Source organism: Pipistrellus hanaki (assembly GCF_964339955.1).
Source record: "Pipistrellus hanaki genome assembly, chromosome: 5".
Classification (NCBI taxonomy): domain Eukaryota; kingdom Metazoa; phylum Chordata; class Mammalia; order Chiroptera; family Vespertilionidae; genus Pipistrellus; species Pipistrellus hanaki.
This window is the reverse complement of record NC_140507.1, coordinates 61,569,903-61,591,319: the sequence shown is the minus strand read 5'-3', so window position 1 is coordinate 61,591,319 and position 21,417 is coordinate 61,569,903. Positions and strand designations below refer to the sequence as shown.

The 21,417-nt window shown below is 41.0% G+C and overlaps 1 protein-coding gene across 1 annotated transcript in view; it reads right to left on the bottom strand.

The window, feature by feature from the left end:
- The window catches only part of PALLD (palladin, cytoskeletal associated protein), a 386,711-nt gene extending 366,565 nt beyond the window's left edge, over positions 1–20,146 (bottom strand). The window contains exons 1-2 of the mRNA XM_084883726.1: positions 20,051–20,146; positions 2,667–3,664 (exon numbers count right to left, since the gene is read on the bottom strand). Coding sequence (XP_084739852.1) covers positions 2,667–3,595 — 929 coding nt within the window. The 5' untranslated portion in view covers positions 3,596–3,664; positions 20,051–20,146. The remainder of the gene's footprint in view (positions 1–2,666; positions 3,665–20,050) is intronic.
- Positions 20,147–21,417: the final 1,271 nt, after the last annotated feature.

Below are 21,417 nucleotides of genomic sequence, written 5' to 3'. Positions count from 1 at the left end.
TGTTTCATATTTTCCTGTGTTGCATTACTTTTAAGTAAGTCTGGATTTTACCAATGACAGCTGCACCACACCTCACTCACCTCCCGTACAGCTGCCAACTTCCCAGCACTGAATGTCTCTACACTTACCAGCCAGGGTCTATTGGGTCTCTGCTTATGGAGGCCTTTCTCCATAAGTTCTGTCACCTGCCTCTCGGACCTTTAGAGGTGGCCTACTTCTGAGTCCCTGGACTAGTCAGTATGAGTCAGGTTCTGAAATGCCCCAGTGCAGCAACTCTTTCTTAAAGGTCTTCTTCCTTACACAGAATTTCTTTCAAAGGTGATTTTCTCTTTAGACTGCCATGTCTCATGTATAAAACGAGCTCAGTAAATGTTCTTAGGCATTTGGTGCACTTACACATCCATGGCAGAGAGGGCCAGTATCTTTAGAACAGAAATTACGAGAATCCAATGCTCATTTACTTTACCCCTCAAAAACCAACTAACCAACCAACCAGCCAACCAACCAACTGAACAAAGAAACAAACCATCCAAACTTCCCCAACACCCCAAAACTCAGAAGGGTATAAAAATGATCAGCAAACTATGAGCATTCTCATCAAAGACTTAATTATTCAAGAAGGGCATAACTTGTTATGACTAATGAACATTGGTCCTGGGCTTTGGTGGGCAAATAGTTGACCAGAGAAAACTAGTTAATAGTTATGTAACTACTAATTAAATTAATGCCTCCCTGTTTCCATAAAGAAAAAAAGAGGCAGGTGCATGAATTTGGTGGCCCCTCAAATTACCAAATGGTTACATGAACTTTGGTACACTTGAGTTAATACTTTGATGTTAAATGGGTTGATTTTTTGTCATATTAGAAAGGGAGTGGCATACTTGCTTGCCAGGGTAATACATTTGGAAGGGCCCTATTTCGGAGGTAAATGTAAATGGAGTCATGTAGTTTGAAAATCTGTGGAATTGTTTAAGTGACATGTGACTATATTTCTAACGAAGAATGACTTGTTCCCAAGATTAGTGGGTTTTAAATTTTTTTAAATAGAATTCAAAAGAAATACTCAATTTTATCTCTGTCTTAGACAAAACTAAAAGACATTTTCATGGAAAAGATAAGTATTAACAGAATTTAAGATGACATATTTAATTGAATGAACCCATTAAGAAGTTTATTACTGCCCCCTGCTGTCAGTTTCTAAAAGAAATATGGTAAAATTGCTGTAAAAATTCACATAGGGTGAATTAGTTGAACAAATTGGTTGGGGGGAAAAAATTCCCTGCCTCTAATTTCACCACTTTTTAGCCAGGTATGCTAATGCTTGCACCATGTTTGTGAGCAATGATTCGTAAAAACAAATAAAAAACCCAACTCTAGCAAAGTATGTATTAGTGGATATAGGAAAAGGAATAAAGCTTGTATTATGTGAAATGCTATATTAATTAAAAGCACCAGTGCACTTTAGACAATGATGTCCTTTATAATTTCTCCAAATTTATAATTTTTAATTTACTTTTTAATATTTATGTAATTTCGTTAAAACACGTCTCATTAATAAAAGCAAAACTTTGAAAATAAGTGGCTTATTTTTTTACAGTATACTTAATCCTAACTTGAGAAATATTACTTTTATTTTGCACATGAAATTAAGAGATGAGAAATACTAACAAGAATAGGTGATGCCAATGTAGAGCCACTAGGTGCAAGGCCTTGTTTTACTCTCACATATTATTGTGTTTAGTCATCATAAAATAGAATGCGGTAGGTGCTATTAGGATTTCCATTTCACAGATGAAGAAACTGGGCCCCGGAGTATAACTTGCCTATTTGGTCCAAAGGTGGAGCCATGACTGGAAACCCTGCAGTCGGACTCCAGGGTCCCTCCTCTTAACCTTTTGCACAGAAGTTATAAACTCTGCATTGAAGGAGGAGAGATTTACAGAAATCACAACGGGCATGGTGATGTGTGTATGGGTGCCAACTAATGGCCCGCTCGTGTAACTGTTACTCTTTTCTGGGCCCTGGGCTCTAGCGGGTGTAGCCTGGGCGTGAATCACAGACTACATGTAACGCTCCCACTTTGGTTTAATTTTGCTAGGAAAGTTCTGCCCTCTCTGCTTGCACAGCAGGCGTGTAAGAATGATTATCTTAAGTGAAAATGTGCCAATTTAGGCCAGATTATATCCTCAGTGGCATTCTTGGGGTCTGCCCTGGTACACCTGTGCCTCTCATCTGTGTACCCCCAGACAACTTCTAGCTTTAGCCACGCCTTCAGCCATCCTCAGCGACTCCTCAAAATTAGGCACACACTTTTCACAGTATGCTGAATAACTCAGTTGCACATTTTATAAATTTCCCTGGCTGTTACGGATTCCAGAGTCCAAAATAACAACCTGTTTGTACTCCCCATACCTGTCCGGTCCTTGGCCTTCCCAGGTACTAGGTGGTTCATGACAACAAATACTAGATATCCCACCCACCAGGGACGCGGAGGTCAACAGGACTCGCAATGCTGGGATGCCTTCGCCAAGCAGGTCCTTGAAAAAACAACACCTCAGGCCCCAGAGGGCTAACCAGCCAGGAGCCCTTTCCTCCTCCCACATTAAAGCAACCAACAAAACTCAGCACAGCTCCTTTTTGACAATGCAACGTGAAAACATGCCTACCTGACTCGAGGCGGTGGGTTTCCCGAGACCCGACACTCCAAATAAACTCGGCTTCCTTCTGCCACCTCCTGGCTCCGCAGCTTCTGGAGGAAGCGAGGGGCCGAGGAGGAGCCGTGGGGTGCGCTCTGGGGCTGGGGCTGGGGCTGGGGCTGAGGGATGCTGCTGCCCGGCCCAGCCTCGCCCCGGTCTGCCAGGGGGTAGCAGTGCCCAGCGGCTTCGGGGACCTTGCCCTCCGCTTCCATTTCTTGCTGGTCCTGGGTGGGGCTCTGGCTGGCCGAGGCACTCCTCAGGGCTGATGGCTGGCTTTTGGGAGACAGGTACCCGCTGTCCGGGGACGAGGACTCCCCGTTGGGGCTCCTGTTTCTGGGCTTGGCCGCTTCTCGGAAGATGGATGTCAGCTCCTCGATGAAGTTAGCCGCCTTGTCACACAGCTGGCTCTGGGGGCCGGGCTCCCCAGGATAAGCCGGCTTGGGCTTTCCACTTGGGCTGGCAGTGCTGGCACCGCCTGCCCCGCGCTTTTCAGCCTTTCGGAGGCTCCGGATGTAGCTGGGTCTGGCGAGCAGGGGCGAGAGGGCAGGTTTCCTCTTGGAGCCCTGCGGGGAGAGCCCCTCCGGCTGCTCTGGCCTGCGATCCGGATCCAGAGGCCTCTCCGAGGAGGTGGGCGCCCCCGAGGACCCGGTCTCCTTGCGGGAAGGGTGCTGGCAGAGGCTCACCGGGGAGGTGCTGAAAATCTGCGAGATCTCCTTTTCCGAGTCAACGTCTTCAGTGTCGGAGTTGGCGATGGCTCTCCGGGCCAAGTCCAGGCTCTTGTTGATCTCTTCCTGGCTGAGAAAAGCAGAGAGCCCAGGGAAGAAGTCAGCATTCTTGCTCTCTTCCTGCATGTCTGATAGGGAGTCATAGAAGGAGTCATGGGAGGACGTCTCTGACATGTTTGGATGGTCTTCATACACCCTGTCTGCTTTCCGCAAGGAAGGCCAGAGCCGCTGGGGATCGGTTGACTTTTCTGTTCGGGAAGACAACATGCACAGAGTGGCTGTGAGCAGCAATGTTTTGTGTGCATTGTCCGAAGACTAACTCACAAATTGGGAGAAACAGTAAAGTCAACAAGTATGGGGTGTTCCCAAAATTGTATACTCACACTTTGAATAATTATAAAGGCCGAGTTTGTTGAGATCTATTTCCTTTTCAAAATGGAGCTCTCAGCTGTTAAAGTGTGCATACATTTCTTGGGGGGACACTCTGGATACAGTTGACCCTTTAACAATAAGGAGCTGAACTGTGTATGTGTTTTTTTGTTGTTTATTTTTTTCTACTTAAATACAGCCTGCCCTACCTATTCTCAGTTTGGCATCTGCAGATTGAACAAACCTGTGGTGGAAAACAGCTTTTTCTCATTCCAAACTGTAGATGATTCCCACCCGCAGCCTGGAAAAGGCTGTTTTCTCTCCATGGCTGGTTGAGTCCCCTGCTGCAAAGGTCCAACTGGAGTTACGTATGTTTTTGGGGAAGTCAAACGTTACATATGAATTTTCAACTCCAAAAGAGGAGAGGTGTTGGCTTCCATAACCCCCATGTTGGTCAAGAGTCAGCTGTACTGTTTGGAAATAATCTGCTCTATTAACTAAGAAACATTAAGTGTACTTGTGTTTACCATCTTAATTTAATATTTGCCCTGTGAGTGAATATTAAGTATGTTACTGACCAGCACTGAATAACTCAAGAAGATGGTATTTGCAGTAGGCGCTGTAAGTGACTATGAGTGCAGAAGGGCATTCTCAGAGCAGCCTTCCCTTCCCTCCTCTATAGACCTTATGAAAGCTCTAATTATGTTAATGTCATGAGATTAGTAACTTGCTGATAGTTTAGTAAATTTGACCCTGTTTATAAAATAACCACAACATACATTTTGATTACAATCTTCACTTATTTTAAGCTTTCAATGAAATATTTGATACCTTATTGTTTCATCCTTTTCTTTGTTCAGCCATGTGCTTTCATATTCGCTAATTCAACAGTTAATTTAACACATAGTTAATAATCACTTATAAAGTTTCAGGCACTAGAGGTGTAGTCATGCTCTATCTGGGATTGGAAAACTGAAAGGGCCAGATAGTAAATACTTTTGGCTGTGCACTGTACAGTCTCTATTGTAATGACTTAAATTTGAACATCAAACCGGCCATAGGAATACATAAGTAAATAAGCATGGCTGTGTGCCAATAAAACTTTATTTATTATTACTGACATTTGAATTTTATGTTTTACATGTCAAACACATTATTTTTCTTTTGAATTTTATTTTTTTACAACAGTTTAAAAATGTAAAATATTCTTAGTTGGCAGGCCATGAAAATACAGATGGTAGGATGGCTTTGGCACCACAGCTGAAGTTTGCTGACCCTTGATCCAGATTGTTAACACAATAAGAGATAAAAGTCATGTGGTATGGTAAAGATGGGGGACTGGAGAATACATTAAACAAATGATATATAAATAACCTAGAATTTGGTTAGGGTGTCTAAGGCAAGGGAAAAGAGCTTGGTTGCTATGCGAGCTTTATCTAACCTTCAAAGACATGTGAGAGAACCATGTGCCCTGAATAGGACATTTATATGAGAATGTTACCAGCATTAAATACATATTTTGACACCTGCCAAATAATTGGCATCAATTTAACTTGTACTGCATTTTGGACTAAATATTCTGAGGCAATGATTCTCTCATTACTCTAAGTGTATTCCTCTTTTTCTACACATTGTTCATAGAATGATAGAGGGAAGACCTAGAAAACTTGCCCTGGCTGGTGTGGCTCAGTTGTTTGGGCATCATCCCAGGCACTAAGTAGTTGCTAGTTCGATTCCAGGTCAGGGCACATGCCTGGATTGTGGGGTTGATCCACTGTAGAGGGCATGCCCGGAGGCATCCCATTGATGTTGCATCGATGTTGCTCTCTTCTCCCTTCCTCTCTCTAAAAATCAATCAACTAGTCTTAAAAAAAAAAAAATCTAGAAAACTTCCTAAGTAATTTTGCCTCACAATTGAGTCTGGAAGTCAATAAAAGGAGGCTTGCTGGGTGTGGTGAAGCGCAACTTTGTTAGTTGGGTGGGAGTGAACTGGGTGAGACATTCGTTCCCGGGGAGGTCAGTATGTCTTGTGAGGCTAGAATGAAGCTGCTTGTTTAGAAGCAATTTCCCATCTAGGGATTCTGCCTTGAGTGATGAGATTTTCTTTTATTAAGTGTCATGTTATTTTCTCTCATATGACCCAAGAGCTTGCATTTTTAGAGCTTGCATTTTTTTTTTGGCCCCTGAAAGTCTCTAATCTCAAAAAACATGATGTAGGAGGTCCCAGAAATGCACCTCAAGAACCTGCTGCCACACAGGATGATTCACAGAATCTACTAATTCAACAGAAGGTTGTAAACAGAGATCCTGAAGCTCATTAGGAACCCACCATATCTTCTTTAGTCGAATGTTACACTTGTGTCTTAGATGTCCTCTTAGAAAGATTACTCACTTGGCTGAGCCTGGATTATGAGATTCTCTACATTCTAGTCCCACTCTACCCACTGAAGCGTATATCCCACTATTGTCCAAGTAAATCTTACAAATCCGTTTGAGTGGTCTCATCATTGCCCGCCTCTTTATCAGCCCAAACATTACCCTGATGCCTTTGTTCAGTCTGTGTTCCCGATGGAACCACTCTGATTCCTCAGTAACTCGTGAAATATAGTCCATATATGGAGAATAGCTATGTCCAATGTATTTTGAATATTTGAATATATCTTATTTTCATTCACTTTTTGTACTGAACTCAGTGCGGTTAGAGATTGGGGAACATTTTATTACTGAATCCAAGGAGTTCACAACTTGGGGTGCTCTGTTAAAAATCAAGACGTGGTTGTCACAAGGTAGTTTAACTTTCTTGTAGCAAGTAAAGGAGACAGGGGACCCATAGCCACTCCTCTGCCTCCCAGGAGGAGGCTTAGCCATTGCTGGTATACACTGCTTGGTCAATTACATGTTGATTTCTTCTTTTTGAAGTTGGCTACACTTATCAGGTTGTTTCTGCCAAGCTTATCCTGTTTATAGCTGGTCTGCAAAATACCATGTTACCTTTTTTTCATTTAGCAAAAATAGCCTTTAGTTAGAATGGTCCAAACCTTGAGACCCTTGTCCTATCTAACAATTTTGTGTCAACCGCATCTGGAGCTAAGCTGAAAGTCCAGGTAAATATTGGAAACAAAACCTTTGATTCTGAGTGATTAACTTTTTTTTTTTTTTTAATATATTTTATTGATTTTGTACAGAGAGGAAGGGAGAGAGATAGAGAGTTAGAAACATCAATGAGAGAGAGTCATCGATCAGCTGCCTCTTGCACACCCCCTACTGGGGATATGCCCGCAACCAAGGTACATACCCTTGACCGGACTCGAACCCGGGACCTTCCAGTCCCCAAGCCGACGCTCTATCCATTGAGCCAAACCGGTTTTGGCCTGAGTGATTAACTTTTACAACAGACTCTGGAATAGATATTCCACACAGAAGAGAATTCCGCATTCAAGATCTGTTTATGGAGTGTCTAAGGACATGCCACGCACTGTGCTAGACACTCAGATGAAATTTGGAAAAGACAAGGTTTCTGCCCTCATTGAACTTAATAGTCTATAAAGGATACAAATAAGTAGCAAGCATGCATGTTTTACTGTGTCAAGTGCCATGTTAGCATTTAGAAGGGACAACGGGGCACAGAGCACACCCCTGGCAGAGCACAATCGCATTTTTATCCACCATGGACAGGCATCACAAGCGCCAGGCATCACAAGCTGACACCTTCTGTCTGAGGTCTCCAAAGGCAACTTTTTTTCTTCCGAGGCTTTTTCTTCTCAACCGCCACATCGCTGTTGCTGGCCTTTGCCGAGAGTAGAAGACAGCTTCCCTGGCCGCAGCTCTGCAACCCTCAGCTCCTCCAGAAGAGCCAAGATGGTATTAAAAGTGGAGCCGTTTTCCTTTGTGCTTCTGTGCAATATGGTGCAGTAATCTCTCCAGGGAAAGCGGCTTAGCTAGAAGGCGGGGCTTCATTTCCTTCCCCTTCTGGAGGCACAGGCTTGTCCACATTTCGGCGCTACAGCTACTGGACGCCTGGGCGCAAAGGATCCTGGGAAGCAGGCGATGGACCGGTGGCTCAGCCGCAGAGTCCTGTGCACCTCGACGCCCTCTTTGCATGGCCTGTCTGGGGAGACCTTGACTTTGCATTCCGGCATCTGCAGCTTTGAGGTCCCCTTGGCTTGCGCCAGGGTGTGGACTACGTCCTGGAGCTTTTTCTCTTCCTCAGCGGGAATGCCATCCCAAGTGCAGTCCGCACCAGTGTGTAAGTAGTAAACCCAGGGAAGGTGGCTTTTGGTTTTGAGTCCAGCGGACTCAAAAGACCATGTCGAGACAGGATGTCCCAAAAATGTATACACACTTTGAATGATTAAAAGTCCTTGTTATTAATACACAGTTCATTCTCAAAATTTGAAAGCATTTCTAGAAATGATTTTTTTTTTTTTTTTTTTTTTGTCAAGGCACTGCTGATAAAGCGAAGCAATGGAATCACAAACATCACGAATAATGTTATTCATTATTTGTGCTCCCTCAATTCGTTGCCGGTTGCCGATTTTATACCATAAACTTTATCTTTTATGTGTCCCCATAAAAAGTCTGGTGGCACTTTAGGATAAATTTTCTTTGTTCAAAGCTTAGTCTGGCTTTACCAATTATTTCAAATTAGTTAAACCTGAAGAGGATTGAAAATTAAGTGAGTTATCAGCTGTTAAATGTGTATACATTTTTGTCACTCCAGGCACAGCACCCAGGTGACCCTGTGTCCTTGGGGATGACCTTGGCAATCGTTCTGGTTTTCCCACTGAGAACCTAGTGTGACTTGTGTTGATGTCCACCATGCCTCACAGGACACTGTCACGTGGCGGGCCTTCTTGTCTATGAACCTTCAGTTTTATTTTATTTCAGCTGGCGCGGGCTCCTTAATGAGGCACGTGTTTGTGATGTTTCTTGCTGTTCCATATAAAGTTCTTAAAGAAACAGATCTCCCCATATATATATACTTGTGGAAGTTGCTGAGGGTGCCTTTGTCCTCAAAAAAGTATCTTTCTCTGAGAGGCATCTGCTTCAACAAAGGCAATCTAGAATAAACAACAGCCACAGGACTAGATAACAGCCAGGTGCCTCCTCCTGTGACTGAGGCGCCTTTGTTTTCAATGTTGGCTGAATTCGATAACTGACCATTTGGGTTGCTTGTTTGTTATTGTTTTCTTCTGACACTTTAAATTCTTGTCCTTATGTTTTAAAGTCACCAATGAAGAGTGAGCGCTCTAAACCCTAGGCACCCACCCACAAAGCACCCCCCCCCCCTCCCCTCCAGCCTTCTATTTAAGAACTGGCTTTGTGCCCCTGTAAGTCAAAAATTCTTTTTTCTTCTTCTAAGTTTCTTAATATTTATCACAGAAGGGTGTCTTGCAATCATAATCAGAACCACAGGGGTCCTAGCCAGTTTGGTTCAGTGGATAGAGCCTTGGCCCACAGACTGAAGGGTCCTGGGTTTCATTCCCTGTCAAGGGTATGTACTTGGGTTGCAGACTTAATCCCCTGGTCAGAGTGCATGCAGGAGGCAATCAATAGATGTGTCTTTTTTACATTGATGTTTCTCTCTGTCTCTTCCCTCCCTTCAACTCTCTCTAAAATTCAATGGAAAAATATCCTCAGGATTAAATAAATATATATGTGTATATATATATATATATATATATATATATATATATATACATATATATATATATATATACATATATATATATATAGTCTTGAGACCTCCATTCTCCTCCCAAAACACACACAGCAAACACACACACACACACAAAAATAAACACCCCACAGGTGTTCTGTGGGCCAAGTGTAATGTGCTTGGAAAGAAGAGATGTCTGTGGGAAGCTTATGGGGCCCAGGTGAGTGCCTCAAGCATTTCTAGCCAATTGCTACTGATTGACTGAGATCCTGGGAAAAACAGAGATGCCTTAAGGCTTAAGCTACAATGATAGGCCATAGAACATTTTTAGCTCCATTATAGTCCTATGGGACTACTACAGGGTCTGTCATGGACCAAAATGTCCTTATCCAGGGCCTGAATGTACAGTCTTGCATCCCTGAGAAAGTATGGCGGACTCAGGTGACTCAGAGAGGTTCGGTTAAACAGAAATCCACCTGGAGATGAGGAAAATAGTCAGAGATAAGGTTAAAACGCAGGAGTGGTTCAGAGAAGTCCAGAAGCCATACGAAGAGCTTGAATTTTATCTTATGCACAGTTAGGAGACAAAAGAAGACTGTGGAAACATCCCAGAGTTGCAATTAAGAAATAATATTGATTATAGCCTGGGTTGGGACAGAGTCAGGAGAAGAGGAGGCAAGGTCAAAGAAAGAAGGGGTCTGTAGTAGTTAGGGGCTGCGTGTGTTTCTCATTGTTTTATTTTTGGTTGCCCACCATCTGAACCTTCTTGTTAGCTTTGGATAATTCCTCATATTATGAGCCTCAGTGAAAAACTGAGTTTATGTATAGGAATGGGATGTAAAATCTCCAAATATTTGCTTCTCCGGCACTTTGCAACGTGGGCGTAAGTCTTGGCACATGGCCTGGACTTGGCAATTAACTGCATCCATCTCTTGGACTTGGAAGCAGGGTCCCTGGTGAAATCTTTCTGACAGCTGGACACACACAGTGACAGCAGAGGCAGCACCATGGAGTGTTCAGGGCAGCAGTGGCAGCTGTGCAGGGGGGTATCCGGGGTTGGAGATGGAAGATGTGGTGTAAACTCTGTAGCTTTGGCAGCAGGGATAGCCACAGGAGCCCAGTCCCAGTTCTGTGGTCCTGCCTCCTGCATAGATTCCTAGCTTCATTCTAGGAGTTGCCACAACTCCTATTAATAATTTCTTTGCACTCAAGTTGACCAAAGAATATTTCTGTTGCTTGCTATTAAGAAACACAATTGATAGTAGATAAAAAAAAAAAAAAAAAAAGGTGATGGAAGTGTGAACAGGTGACACTGAGGCAGAAGAGCGTGGACTCAACCAATTCATAGGTAATAGAAAGGACAGAAGTTGACAATTGATTGAATGAATCAGTCTTACTCAGACAGTGGGGTGGACGGTGCCATTAACTCACTTAATACAAGTTGGGGAGCAAGTTTAAAAAAAAAAAAAAAAGAAGCTTAATTTTGACTTGCACTTTTCACATCTGGGGGAACTCAGGGACTCTGGTGCTGATACTGGAAGGTAATTTGAGATAGTGGTCCAGAGCTGGACTGGGAATTATTAACCCACTAGAGGCCCTGTGCATGACAACAGTGTACTGGATGGGGGGGTTGTCCCTTAGCCCAGCCTGCTTCCTCTCACAGTCAAGGACCCCTCTGGGGAAGTCCCACTGCTGACTTAGGCCCGCTCCTTCTGGTAGGGCAGGAATGGGCTAGACAGGCTGGACTCACCCTAGAATCAACCTCCTGTGGTCCCACCCCGGCTGGCTGCACATGGGGTAGCTCTGTGGCTCAAAGAGCATCTGCAGAATGAGTGGGGTCCCTCTGGCAGGTGGGGTCCCTCGGCCTGGCCTGCAGGGATCAGGCCTAAGCCAGCAGTCGGACATCCTCTGGGGGTCCTTAGCCCTGCTGTGGATGTGGGAGCAGCTTCCTCCACCCCTGCTGAGCTTGCCAGCCTTGAGCCCAGCTTCTGGTTGAGTGGTGCTCCCCCGGTGGGAGCGCACTGATCACCAGGGGGCAGCTCCTGCACGGAGCATCTGACCCCTGGTGGTCAGTGTGCATCATAGGGACTAGCTGTTCCACTGTTCAGTCGATTTGCAAACTAGGGTTTTATTATATAGGATAGGATATGTGGCACCATAAGCCATGGGAGTGGATACAGCCATTAGGAGAGAAAAGGGAAGAATCCTCCAGGGAGTTGGGGGGGAAACCAAGAGAATGAGGTATCATGGAAACATCCCATGAAAGAGCGTGGGCACTTTTGGTGTAGCAACTGGGAAACTTAGCACATTTGGCAATAGCAGGCTCAGTGTACGTGACAGAGATATAAACCAGATGCCAGATATGTTAAGAAATTATGGAAGGAAAGGAACTATAGATTGCAGGTGTGGTTGACTCTTTGGAGAAATTCATAGGAAGGAGGAGAGATAGTGCAGCTGGGTAAAAGTCTGAAATTTAGTGAGGTTATTTATTAGAATGGGGCCCAGGGACATGTTTCAATGTGAATGGGATTATTCAGTAGAGAGGGAGAAGCAGAAGATGTATGTAAGAAAGTGGGGGTGATCTATAGAGCAGGTCTCCCAGGATGTGAGATGAAATGGGTTATTACAGTACAAACTAGTGACCCAGTACATGGATTCATGCACATTGAAAGGAAATTAATTAGAAGGTGGCCAGTGGGGTGGGACTGGGCTAGATGGGCTGGACACGCCCTGGAACCAACCTCCCACGGCCCCTCCCCAGCCGGCTGCACCTGGGGTAGTGCCATCACTCAAAGGGCATCTGTGGAGTGAGTGTGGTCCCTCTGGCATATGGGCCTGGCCTGCGGTGATTGGGTCAAAACTGGCTCTCCAACATCCCCTAAGGGGTCCCAGAATGTGATAGGGCACTCTGCAAAACTGCTGTCATACAGGGTGTGGAACACAACACAAGTGTGCTGTAAACCAGATTCGGGGCCAACAGTGCCTCAGCAACAGGAGGAATCGTGTGGCCCTGTGAGGAATTGGGTTCCCTCCTCTCTGGTTCCGGGGTGCATCACCCAAGAACAGTTTGGCAGCTCCTGCATTCAGTTTCTGCCCCCTGGTGGTCAGTGTGCATCATAGCACTGGTCGGATGGACACAGCATATTAGTTATATATATATATATATATATATATATATATATATATATATATATATATATACACACATATATATATATAGATGTATATATATATGTATATACACATATATATATAGATGGCTTCAGGTTGGAAGGGGATAGCTCTTCCATTGTCAAAGAAGAGAAATAATAAAGCATGTGGTGTGTGTGTGTGTGTGTGTGTGTGTGTGTGCGTGAGAGAGAGAGAGAGAGAGAGAGAGATTTGTAATAGAAAGAAAGGCTTTATCTTGAGGCTTCTCTGCATTTGGAAATTTATAGGGACAGGAGACAATTTGAAATAGTTGTAGAGAGGGAGAAATTTCCTTAAGGATGTATAGGTGAGGATTCAGTTGAAATTAGATGTAATGTATTTGCAGTGTCATTAATCTGTGTGATCAGAGCTCAGCAGTCCAGTTGCGGATGTGAAAGTAGATGATCGAGGTGTTGGCACACAGGTAAGATAGAAGGGAAATGGGCAAGGCTGTTGGAAATACTGCAAGGCCGGGATGGGTTCTAAAATCTATGCTGCATTGGAATTCATAGGTAGGAGTTTGAATATAAAGAGATTAAGGCACTAAAGACATAGTGAAAACAACAACAAAAGGTGTAATGAAAATGATTGATCTGGAAGGATGTATTAAGACAGTGAAATGTCTGAATGGATCATTTTGGAGGCAGAGCCTTTTGACTTCTGAATGAACTGAGAGTGTGTCTGTCCTTGACTCTTTATGTGGAACAATGTCAGAGTTGAGTAGTTGCTTTAGAGACTGTATGATTGACAAAATCTAAAATATGTATCCAGACTTTTACAGAAAAAAGTTTGCCAACCCCTGCTATAGAACATCAGCTTCTTAATGAATTCATATAACATAACATACATAAGAACTAACAATGATGATCATGACAATGATAATGGCTAACCATGAACAGCTCATCATGAGGCAGGCATTTTGTCAAGAGCCACTACATAGGTTGTTTCATTTCAAATTCTCACCTCATGCACCAGTTTAAAAAGAAGGAGACGGAGGCAGAGAATGTAAAAGAGCCACGATTCACCTCCAGACAGTGACTCCAGAGCTCATTCCCTTCACCACACAGTTACTACCATTGAATTACAGTTTTAACCACCAAGCCCTCTAAGCAATAGATCAGACTAATCAAGTTGTGGGTCAGAAACCAGAGTTCTGCTATTAATTATATTTCATGTGAAGTGAACATAATCTGGTACGTTTTAAAAGTTCATGCAAAACATCATATGAGGAAGCTTAGCAAACTTCTGAATGATGAAACCATTTCCAGTGCTTCTTTCAAATAGGGAGTGTTTGCCGGAGGCAGATTCATTCACCTGCTTATTAGCTTACATTTTGGGTTTAAAGAGGCGCCATCTGATGGGATCCAGTTGTCAGGATTAGGTGTAGCTTAAAAATGACTTGCACAGTGAAAAAAAAAAAATAGCTCTACGGCATATATGGTTCTGGTTTAATTTACAACCCCGAGATGGCTGCTAGAACATGCATGTCATCTGGGGAAAATGCTCATTCAACGCCGATGGACAAGGAAGGTTTCCAGGTGGCTCAGACTCACTGGAAAATTGTGCGTCAGAGATTTCGTGTCAGTCAAACCCTCTCCCCCCAAATAAAAAAGGTCATTATCAAAAGAAATACAGCTGCAAACATCATCATTATTTCCCTGAGATTTCATGTTTTATTTCGAACAGTCCTTTGGGCAATTCTAGGCTGGTGTGTTAGATGCAGAAACGAAACACATTAAAAATAACTAATTATGCAGTATTTAATGAGTAAAGAGGAAAGGCGGTAAATGCCAAAAACATTAAAGTGTTCCATTTTAGCAAGTGGAATTGTAAGATTTTGAAATTTTGAGGAGGAATATTTTCCTACATCTTTAACACTTTTCTGCCCCTTCCTTCTACCCTCTTCTCCTAAGGCAGTGGTCGGCAAACTCATTAGTCAGCTGAGCCATATATCAACAGTACAACGATTGAAATTTTTTTTTGAGAGACAAACTTTTTAAACTTAAACTTTTTCTAATGCCACTTTTTCAAAACAGATTTGCCAGACTGTGGTATCTATTTTGTGAAAGAGCCACACTCAAGGGGCCAAAGAGCCGCATGTGGCTCGCGAGCTGCAGTTTGCCAACCATGGACCTAAGGAATTTGAATCTCCTGGAAACTCATTTCTTAGTTTTCTTCTCCTTCAGGTCTTCACTATCTTCATCATTAATAATTTAGCCCAATGATCACTTCCCCTAAAACGCTCATAATCAGCAACTATTTTCTAATTTCTTAAAATTTGTGTAGTTCTAGCTTCTTCACTAGGGGAGAAATGGCTCTTACTTGGCTCTGCTCATTTTAGAGTCATTCTTTCTTTCTGCCACTTGCCTTTTCTGGAATGATAAGTGGAACATGAACTCTGTTGAACCCCTGTTTTATCATTTACGAGGTGCAAGGGAAGTGTCAAGGAGGGCAGAGATGAGCCAGGCATAGTGTGTCTCCTTCAATGATGTTATTATCCAGCAGGAGAGATTAGAGGGATTAGACAAGGGTAAAAATGACTTAAACACAAGGAGGAACATGATAATTGCTATTAAAATAGTTTAAACAGATAACTGTAGATCTAAGATGGTAGGAATGATCAAATTTACAAGTTTGGTCATGTCATTCCTTTAATATTATCCTCTCCCCTACCCCCCCCCCCCCCAGGGTTACCCCTGGGTGATGGGAGAAGGTCTATAGCAGCATATGCAGGTCATCTGCATGCCTCTGGGCGATCGGCTCTGGTGTAAGCTCTCCAACCTCATGCTCCATTGTCCTTCTGGCCCATATTACAGTCATGCCTCACTGGTCTACTTGTCAGTCAACCCTTGAACATGCCACATTCTTTCAGGTCTGCATGCTTGTACACACTGTTTCTTTTGTCCTTCCCCTCTGTTTCTGTGTTTCAAACCCCAGTTCATCCTTGAAAACTTGACTTAATTTCACTTCTTTTGGGTGCTTTCTACGATTCCAAAGCCAGTATTAATTCTCTCCTTCTTCTGAACATGGCACGGTATTTATTATAACAGTCACCTAACTGAATTATCAATGAGGGTTTGAGAGCCCTTTTCCCGTTAGACTGTGAACACCTTGAAAGCAGGAGCTGCAGCTGACAGTCTCTGTATGGCTAGTGCTTAGCAAAGGGTTTGAATCGTGGCCGATGATGGAGAAAGACAAAACTGGCATTTGATATTTGATATAAAGAGTTATGCCTGCTTTAGGTTTTTGGATGGTAATACGGAGGCAGTTGCAGGTGTCCTCATAGTGTTAGGAAGGCGAATTATTGCAGGTGAATTTTGACATTTATGTATAACACGAAGTTCAATTTTTTTTAAATTAAAGTATAGTTGACACACAATATTCTAATCATTTCAGGTGTATAAAATAGTGATTTCACATTTCTATCCCTTACGTGTGGTGATCACACTGTAAGGGATAGAAATGTGAAATCACTATTTTATACACCTGAAATGATTGCTGTATAAAGTTATGATATTATTGACTATATTCCCTGCAAGCATGTGGTGAAGCAAAGGTTTGGGGTGGGGGTGGGGCACCAAGCACTGTGAGGCAGTTCAGATTCCCCTCCACCTTGAACTTCCACAGGCAGCTTATCAGTATCTTTGCTTATCCCAAGCAAATATTCAAATGTAAAATTTCATAAACCTATTTTGTTTAAATGTTGTGCAGATTTTATTAATTCTTAAGGAAATTTATGCCACTTAATTTATAATTTTGTTGGACATGTTCTAGTATGGAATATAGAACATGTAAGTTTACAATGAATATGTTATATTCAGTATGTATATCACACATTGTGACATAAAAATTTTATCAAACATTGTCTTGGCATTGTTATCCTGGTAGTTGGAAAAACATGTATTTTTGAGTTCCTGAATATGTAATATGTCATATAAAATTCACATACATATGTAAATACTCAAATAATAGAAAAGATAGAGAGGAGATTTAGAAATGATGAATAGCATTTGCTTTTAGAGTTGCTGACTTTTGAGGATGATTATAAAATCCAGATCTATGATATCCAGGATAATCCTCTTCTCTTTTGCCAGTAAAAATATACCGTGGGTCATGCCTTTTGTGATATCTATGAGGCATGGCACTGCAGGCTGTTGAAATATACAATATTTCCCTGACTTGGGAGGAACGTGGGGAAGACAAGGCACATGCACACGAAATAGTCTTGTAGAAAAAACTCAATTATAACAATAAATGCTAGCCTCCCTGAGGACTAACTATGCAACAACTGCTAAATTATGAATTGCCCGGTTTTCCATAGTAAATTATTAGATTCTCGTAACAATTGATGGGGTAGACATTATTTTCATTTTATTATTCCTGTTACCCAAACTATAGCATAAAAATGTTCCGTGATCTGGACAAAATTGAACCAGCAGGGAATGGTAGAATTAGGGTTGAAACCTATATTTAACCACAAAGTTGTTTTTTTTTAAACCATTGGAAATATGAAAGTTATTTATTTAAGAAGTTAGATAATGGGGGAGGTTTTGCCATCTGTTTTTGAACTACATTGAAGAAATGTTGAAAAGTTTGAAAGAAAAAGTTACTGAAAGGCTGACATACCAAGTATCACACAATATCCCATACCCCATGGACCAGGCACTTAAGAGAGATCATATAGTACCATTTCAATAGGCATTTAAAAATGTATATATGGTTAGGAATAAATACATGAAAAAGGATGGAAAAACATGCACCAATCAATGAATGCTTATTACTTCTGTGATAGGGCTTACGCAGGGGCAGGGTTCATGAGTGAGACATTTAGGAGAAACTTTTGTTGCTTATTTCCCATTCTTTTTTGGAGAAAAAAAGCTAAAATTATGAATGATTTTAAATTTAGTATTTTTATTTGTTTACTTTCATGTTCAAACAACTACTAAAGTAATAGTAAAAACTGTTGGTACAATGATTCAATGCTAAGACTATTTAAAAATAAACCCCAAACTACGGAAACCAAAGTTGAAAAGTTTTAAAACATTTTTTCCTCTTGTTTTAGAATCACAGGCAGTCTCTAGACTAAATTTTTTCCTTCTGTTGGAAGAAACCTTCTAGACCCAAGATGGAGCTACCCTGGCCCATGAAGTTAGAGATAATTCTCATGTCCGTATTAGTGCTCTGCTTGACCATCCAGTCAGCCAATCCCCAAACGAACAGCAAGCCAAGTTACTGGCCTTTATACTGCCTCCTTGTTCCTTCTCACCCCAAATGAGGTGGCCCAAGCCAATCAGATATTTCCCAATTTTCTTCTTCTCGTCCGTTATTTCTTATCCTATAAAAGCTTCCTGACTTTTGCCCTATTTGACAGTTCTCTGAAAAGATACTGCTTCATGAAGTGTTAAATAGCTTGTTTGTATCACCTAAATTGTCTTTATTCCTTCCCTCCTCCCTCCCTTCCTCTTTCCTTTCTTTCTTCCTTCATCTTTTATTTATGATTTTTTTTTTCACTAAGGGCCCCATAGAGCAAAAGTCAAACATAAAACATTTCTAAAATCATATTTGATGCAGAAATGCACATTTTTATTATTTGTTTCTTATTAATGCATGTGGATTTCTTTTTTCATTAATCTTTAAGTAAATTGTTATTACAGGAAGATATATCATATTTATTCTACTGTCTTCAATACCCTTCAAACAGTATATTTTATCTCAGTTTCAGGAGCATAATGTAATAGCTCATTTAATGCCCCATAGCAGCCATATAGAGTAACGTACTGAGACAGTATTTGGAATTATTCCTGGGAACCTCTTCATGTTATCATCTTTGTCCACCATATTGAATCAGTTGCAAATATCTAGATTTTTACTTCTAAATCATCCATTTCCACTGCCATTGTCTTCATTCAGGGCTTAATTCCTGCCACCTAAATGCAAAACCTATTTACTAAATTTTTTTCTTTATCCTCTAATATCATTTAACAGTTACAAATTATAATCAGAGTTGTTTTCTTCAATCTTTGTTTTCTTTGCTGGAATGTAACAGGACACAACGGTGAACTTTAGATGACCTAAATTCCTGACTGCAACTTCGTTATCTTGATACCCTTTGATATCCTCCACACACACATTATTAATGACGTGGAGGCTCTTGTCTTGGAAGTAGATTTCAGTCGGTATATCTTTAAGAACGTGCCAGATTTATTTTGAAACTTGACTAATGTTTCCTGTCTACATTTTAAAAAAACGAGATAAAGATATCTAAGTGATTGTAATTGTCCAGTGTAATCTAGATACTTACTCTGTTGCTTTAGTACCTTTTCAACCCTCAGTTTTAGCAAGAAACAAGAGACACTCAAATAGAGAATTGACGATAGAATCGCCAGGATATAGATCTTAATCCATATCGGACACTAGAACATGAGAGGACTAATTTGTTTTCTAGGAATATGTATCCATGTATTTACGGTTAGCTTGGTAAATCTCTTAAGTCTTGTCTACTGTTAGCAATAATTTGTCAAAAATTATTTTAAAAATCTGAATAATAGCGGTGAACATTTACGTTTTTTTCTTCAAGGAGAAAATGTTGAAAGTATATTTATCAGGCAATAAGTATTTCTACACATACGTGATTAAATAGATTTTGAATAATATTCTATTGTCAGGCACAAGACTACATTATTCGTACTAAAAGGAAATTAGTGTTTTTAGCAAATCTGAAAAAGTGGTATGAACCTGAAATCATTTTGTATTAACCTCATGCATTGGGTTCAAGACAATTTCATGTGTAATTTAAAACAACAAGATATAAATTAGACTGTGATGTTTACATTTTACTGGATTATAGTTTAGTAAGCTTTATCTTTCCAGAAAAAATATGTAAGCTTTATGCATAGACATAATTTAAAATGTCTGCTATTACTGTCAACTGATTTAAAGAAAAAAACAACTTGAAAGTGTAATTAACAACTTAAAATGTTACTAAAAGCTAAAGTGTATCATTTAAGCCATCAGTATTTAGCTTAAGTATGGGTGAGGTTCAAATGAACTACATTCTTATATTCTGTAAACAAAACACATACTCAATCTTGACAAATGCTAATTCCATAACTACATTTAATCCTCTTGATATTGGTGTCAGCAATTTCGCATGCTTCAGGTTCTAATAGAGAATGCAATATTTTGACAGCATAGGTAGAAATAAAGCATGCAGATTAATCTTTTATATTCTGTTTTTGAAAAGATGACAAAAATCCCATTACTTTCCCTCTCCAAATGAAAGAAAAATCAAGATAGCTTCTAAGTAGTATTACACCTTCAGGCAAACTGCTATTATGCGTTAGCTTTTTTTTTTTTTTTTTTTTTAATTAACAAATGTTGTCCTACTAGTTATATATTAGGGTACATCTTACAGACCTGTTCAATCCTTGGTTACTTTGACGACTCCGAAAAGGTGATGTAGTTCAGATGAGCATTTCCTCTTTTCTGGGGGAGCAGAGGTTGGCCTTGCCTCTTCATGACAGACTGCTTGGTCCGTGGTCACTTTGAGGCAACTGTGGCCTCGGAATTGCATCTGTCCTCTTATTCCACTCAACTATATTTGGTAACTGAACTCATGTTTCCTCAGACTGCCACCATCAGGAATTCCAACAGTGGGCTGGGAGGCAGCCCCAGGTCTGAGGGATGGGTTCTTAGAAGTTGAAGGTGTTTAGCATAGAAAGAATTTTTTTTTTATGGATCTAATAAACACAGGATTTATGCTTATTCCTCTAAACCCTGACTTTGTGTCTGAAATTCATCACCTTTCTTTTTAACATATTCTTAATCAATTAGAAGTACAGCGAGCGGTTCTCTGGAGAAAGTGTGACACTCATAAGGAATGGTCTTCTTAATACAGTCTTCAGCTCAGTGCATTTAATTTTGAGTCGTATGGTAGATTCTCCTAAAATAGTAAATCCAGCAGCTATTAACTAATTTAGCCACTTGTCAAATTGAGTGAAGAGTCTACTGTTTTTTTACTTCAAGTTATTAATGAAAAGTTATTATATGACTATGATGTGTATTAAAGACATAGTTCATAATAGGATTACACAGACAACCACACAGGGAATGAAATTTACACACATGGCAGCATTGAGTTCTTAGCCCAATGCCTATCCCATCATGAGCATCCAACAAATGTTTGTTGAAGAAATAAATAAATGGTGAATCAGTATTTTTCAGGACCAGTACCCTCTTACATTTGTGAAAAATTGTTCGCAACCTCTTTATTATTCTGTAGAATCTCATAACATACTCTTACATTTTGAACTTCCAAGTAACAGGTAGCTGTGACAAGAACAGGCCAGGTAGCAGAGCCAAATCTAAAGGGCAGAAAATAACCACACAGAAACCTCCCTGGTGAGTTCATTTGGAAACGAAGTGCTGCATTCTAGACAATACCAGTAGAGTTGACCCAGAGTCTAATCTAAAGAGCACAGAAGATGAAAAAAATGAGGCACTGGGAGAAATTTCTGGGATCTGGATCAGGCAAGGGAGCAAGGGCTTCAACTGTTACCTAGTGCTGGTTTTCTAAAAAAATGGTAATGATAGGAATATGGAAATAGAGTAACATCTGCTACATCTTGATATTGATGTGAATGTCTGTTACATTGATATCTGTACCTATTATGTTTAAAAATGTCTTAATAAAAACTTAAGCAAAACATACATTTCATTCTGAGTCAAAATGAACGAGGAAGAGAAAACATACCCAGGAAGATACATATTCTAGAAATTA